Raw genomic sequence first — 4861 nt, 5'->3', positions numbered from 1 at the left:
CCAAAGGCATGCGAGTGGGAACCACTGCATGACTGCACAAAGTGAGCCTGTGTCACCGCACAGCCGTCCTCGGGATCCCCTTCCCAGAATCAGCCCTGAGCAACCCCAACTCTATCCCTGATTATCTTGGGAGAGCTTCTGCAAGGCAAAGGATGACATAGAGGCATGGGCTGGGATGCAGCGAAACTTTAATGGATCAAATGGCAGAAACGAGGTAACTCTGAGTGGAGGCTCTAGTGCAGGGAGCACCAGGGCCAGAAAGGAGTCTGTGCCCCATGGCTGTGGCGCAGATGCAGCCAGGTGTCCACCTGCCTGCGCCACAGAGGGATCAGGGCCAGCAGGTCCTCCCTAGGCTGGCTCTGTGGGGCTCAGAGCCCAGGGGAGCACAGGACAAGCAGCACACGGGAGGGAAAAGAGAGAGTGGGAGAAAGGAAAGGCAGGCATGGGGCGTGCTTGGTGAGAGCCCAGGCTGGCCTCGTCCTTTTGCCAGAGGTGCTGGGATGGCCCAGCCCCTCCGAAAGCAAGAACCCAGTGCTCCATGCCCAGTCTGGTCCCACCCTGTGGGTCCCTGGGGGCCTTCCCCAGGGCTGTCACCAGCAGCTTTAGCAGGGGAGGCACCTCCTGCCGCAGAGGCGGCTGCCAAGGCCGGAGAGGCCAAAGCCCCCGGAGGAGATGGGCACTCCCTCAGAGCTGAGGATGCTGCCAACGGCAGCGGAGGTGGAGGAGCCCACGGCGGTGCTCTGCGGGAAGGAGCTGAGGATGGGGCCGGGCAGGGTCACCACCACGGGGGAGGGCTGGATGACGACGGTGGAGTCCTGGCACTGCCTGACACAGGGCTCATTGCAGCTGTTGGCCAGCGGGGTCGGGCCGCAGGGCCGGCAGGGCTGGCAGGGCAGGCATGGCAGGCACGGGTTGTTGCAGGACATGTCTCGACAGTAGAGATGAGCCTGGGGCATGCAGAAAGGCATAACAAAGCACGAGGGGTGGTTGACGAGCAGCCTGGCACCCCACCACGAGGGATACCCTTCTCCTCAGCTCAAAAGAGCCCAGCCAAGTGTGACCATGCCCAGGGAGCTCCCCACCTAGCCCATACCTCACAAGACACCTCCACCAAGCCCCAACCTCTCTGCTTGCCACACCTTCTCCTCCCTTCTCTCTCCCTTCACAAACAGCCTCAAGACACAGCATCAGACAGAGAGACAGGTATGTGTTGAAAAACCCCAGAGGAGCACAAGGAGGAAGATGAGCAGGAAGGCAAGAAAGGGCGCCAAACTCACCTTGTTCCCAAGGAGATGGAGCTGAGAGGAGTGGATGAGAGAGTGAGGAGAAGGGCCCGCTTTTATACTGCTCCGGCACCGCCCCAGGCCCACAGTCACTGCACGCGGGCAGTAATTTTCCAACAGACTCACCTCCAAAGCAAAATATCCTACCTAGTGGCACAGGTTGTGTTTTAGTTTCCGTCAACAGTGCCATTTCGTTTCCTCATTTCTGACGTGACCTCTAGGCCGCAGAGGCTCTTTTGAAGTATCAGGATGAGAGGCCCAAGCATTTCCTGAGCAAGACCATGTCAGTACAGGCAGAAGATGTGCCCCCAAGTGCTGGAGCAGTCTGTGCAGATGGAGGACATGGCTGGTGAGGTTGTTTTCAAAACCCTGTGCAGGAGGGTCGGCCTGTCTTTGCACCAATGCGGTCCTCTCCTGGGTTCCCAAAGGCTCCTGTGACTGAGGACCCGCCACATCCTTCTACCTTCCTGTCTGCCTCTCTGCTCACTCCAGCTCTTGCTGATCACTGCCTCTATGGGCAGATGGGCTGCGCTAGTGATTTCAAATGCCTTTGCCCAAGCACAGCTTCTCCTTCTGGGGAGACATGTGCTGATTTCTCTGGTAAATTTATCCCCTCTTGTGGTTGTCTCTGGGGGTCCCCAACCTACGCCATCAGCAGGCTTGCAGAGGGACAATGTTGGTCCTCAACAAGCCCTGTGCAGTTGGGTCCCTCCCTCCTCACTACCAGAGCAGTGTGTTGAGGCTCGGGACAGCACCTTGTTCCTCTCTCTGTGTCTCCTCACACCACCATGCACTTTGGTCACATGCTTTGGACCCCGACCTGGCGACCCAAAGGCCTGGCACCAGGAGAGAGTGACCGCCAGCTGGACATCGTGACACTTGTCATAATCCTTGGAGGCCAGCAGGCATGCCAGATTTCAATCCCCTGCACTGCCCTCTTCCCCAGCCTCTTTTTTGTCACTCGCTCCGTAAGGATTGTCACAGGAGACAGCGTCAAAAGCCTTGTTTAGATGAGATTAACCACATTTGCTGCCCTTCCCTCATACACCGGAGCCAAGCAGGTCATCAAAGAAGGCCAGGAGGTTGGTCAGGCCTGCCTTGCCCTCTGTAAATCCATGCTGACCACTCACAATCATTTTCTTGTCCTTTTGTCTTGGGAAGCGCTTCCAGGATGATTTGCTCCATCACCTTTGCAGGGGTGGAGGTGAGGCTGACTGGCCTGTTGTTCCCCGGCTCCTCCTTTGTGCCCTTCTTGAAGACAGGAGGCCCACTGGCTTCCTTCCAGTCCTCAGATGCGTTCCTTGACTGCTGTGACTTTCAAAGGGAGTTGAGAGTGGCCTTGTAGTGACACCAACCAACTCCCTTGGGTGCGTGGCATCAGGATGCATGCACTCATGCCTGTCCAATCTCTTTGATTGCTCCCACACCTGATTCTCCTCTACTGCATGTAAGCCTTCCCTGGTCCAGATGTTCCGAGGAGTGTCAGGAGCCTCATGTCTTGACGGCAAATCCTGCCTCCCCTCCCGGCACATGAAAAGAGCCTACATGGCAGACCAAGCATGTCAGAAATGAGGAAATGAAATGGCACTGTTGACGGAAACAAAGCACAGCCTGTGCCACTAGGTAGGATATTTTACTTTGGAGGTGAGTCTGTTGGAAAATTACTGCCTGCGTGCAGTGACTGTGTGCCTGGGGTGGTGCCGGAGCAGTATAAAAGCGGGCCCTTCTCCTCACTCTCTCATCTACTCCTCTCAGCTCCATCTCCTTGGGAACAAGGTGAGTTGGGACCCCTTTCTTGCCTTCCTCCTCATCTTCCTCCTCATCTTCCTCCTCGTCCTCCTCGTCGTGTCTTCCCTGGTGTATGAATCTGCTTATCATGGGAGTGGGAAGGGGGCAGAAGTTTTTTTCATGGAGAGAGGCTGGGGCTTGTCTGGCGTGAGCTATGGACATGGTGGGGACCTCCCTGGACTTGGTCACTCTTGGCAGGGTTCTTTTGGGCTGATGGGAAGGAGAAACCCGTGGGCCTCCCTAAAAGGCCTCCACCTCTTCTCCTCGTCTCTCTTCTCCCTCATGGTGGGGTGCCAGGTGGCTCATCAAGCACCCCCCCATGCTTTGTTTTCCACTTCTAGAGCCCAGGTTCATCTTCACAGTTGAGTCATGTCCTGCTACAACCCGTGCCTGCCCTGCCAGCCCTGCCAGCCCTGCGGCCCGACCCCGCTGGCCAACAGCTGCAATGAGTCCTGTGTCAGGCAGTGCCAGGACTCCACCGTCGTCATCCAGCCCTCCCCCGTGGTGGTGACCCTGCCCGGCCCCATCCTCAGCTCCTTCCCGCAGAGCACCGCCGTGGGCTCCTCCACCTCCGCTGCCGTTGGCAGCATCCTCAGCTCTGAGGGAGTGCCCATCTCCTCCGGGGGCTTTGGCCTCTCCGGCCTTGGCAGCCGCCTCTGCGGCAGGAGGTGCCTCCCCTGCTAAAGCTGCTGGTGACAGCCCTGGGGAAGGCCCCCAGGGACCCACAGGGTGGGACCAGACTGGGGACGGAGCACTGGGTTCTTGCTTGCAGAGGGGCTGGGCCATCCCAGCACCTCTGGCAAAAGGACGAGGCTAGCCTGGGCTCTCACCAAGCACGCCCCATGCCTGCCTTTCCTTTCTCCCACTCTCTCCTTTCCCTCCCGTGTGCTGCTTGTCCTGTGCTCCCCTGGGCTCTGAGCCCCACAGAGCCAGCCTAGGGAGGACTTGCTGGCCCTGCTCCTTCTGTGGGGCAGGCAGGTGGACACCTGGCTGCGTCTCTGCCACAGCCATGGGGCGCAGACTGCTCTCTGCCCCTGGTGCTCCCTGCACTAGGACCTCCACTCAGAGTGACCTCATTTCCTCTTTTGACTCATTAAAGTTCTGCTGCATCCCAGCGCACGCCTCTGTGTCATCCTTTCCCCTCCATATAGTCCCCCAAGGTGCCCAGGGAGAGAGGTGTGGCTCAGGGCTGTTTCTGGAAAGCGGTTGTTGGGGATGAATGCGCGGTGGATGGTAACAGCACTGTATAGGGTCTACCTGGGGTGAAGTTAAGTTCCACCATATTAGCCCTCCAGCTTGCTCTTTGTAGTTGTAGCTAGAAGGGTGTTGATAACACATAAATGTTTTGGGTTTTGCTGGGCAGTGCTTGTGCAGCAGCAAGACTGTCTCTCCAGCTCCCTCTCCAAAAGGCCAGTAGGCTGGGTGTGGGCAGGAGGTTGGAGGTGACATAGCCAGGACAGCCGACCCAGGCTGACCAAAGGGATATTCCGTACCAGATGACATCATGGTCAGCAACAAATGCTAAGAGAAAGGAGGAGGTGGGGGGATGGGGTGTGGGGTGGCATTCCTTATTACAGCCTTTCTCCTCGGAAGCAACCACTAAGTGTACTGTGACCCTGCTTCCCAGAAGTGGCTGCACATCGCCTGCTGATGGGCAGTAGAGAATAAACCTTCTTGCTTCGCTTTGCATCTGCACGCTTTGCTTTGACTGTCTTTGTTAAACTGCCCTTATCCTGACCCATGAGATTTCCATCTTCTTTTGTCCCCCCTTTCTCTTTGAGGATGGGGAG

General features: G+C 57.5%; 1 protein-coding gene across 1 annotated transcript; it reads left to right on the top strand.

The window, feature by feature from the left end:
• Positions 1-3440: 3440 nt before the first annotated feature.
• LOC141953415 (feather keratin 3-like) lies at positions 3441-3755 on the top strand. Its single transcript, XM_074891962.1, has one exon. The coding sequence runs from the start codon at positions 3441-3443 to the stop codon at positions 3753-3755; it is 315 nt and encodes a 104-aa protein (XP_074748063.1).
• The last annotated feature ends 1106 nt before the right edge of the window (positions 3756-4861 follow it).

Source organism: Strix uralensis, chromosome 22 (genome assembly GCF_047716275.1).
Source record: "Strix uralensis isolate ZFMK-TIS-50842 chromosome 22, bStrUra1, whole genome shotgun sequence".
NCBI classification, from domain to species: domain Eukaryota; kingdom Metazoa; phylum Chordata; class Aves; order Strigiformes; family Strigidae; genus Strix; species Strix uralensis.
Note: the sequence above shows the minus strand (reverse complement) of the source record. Positions and strands in the feature narration are given on the sequence as shown.

What these genes read in the sequence shown, in the direction of transcription:
- LOC141953415 (XM_074891962.1), top strand. Translation starts at nt 3,441, where the DNA reads ATGTCCTGCTACAACCCGTGCCTGCCCTGCCAGCCCTGCCAGCCCTGC.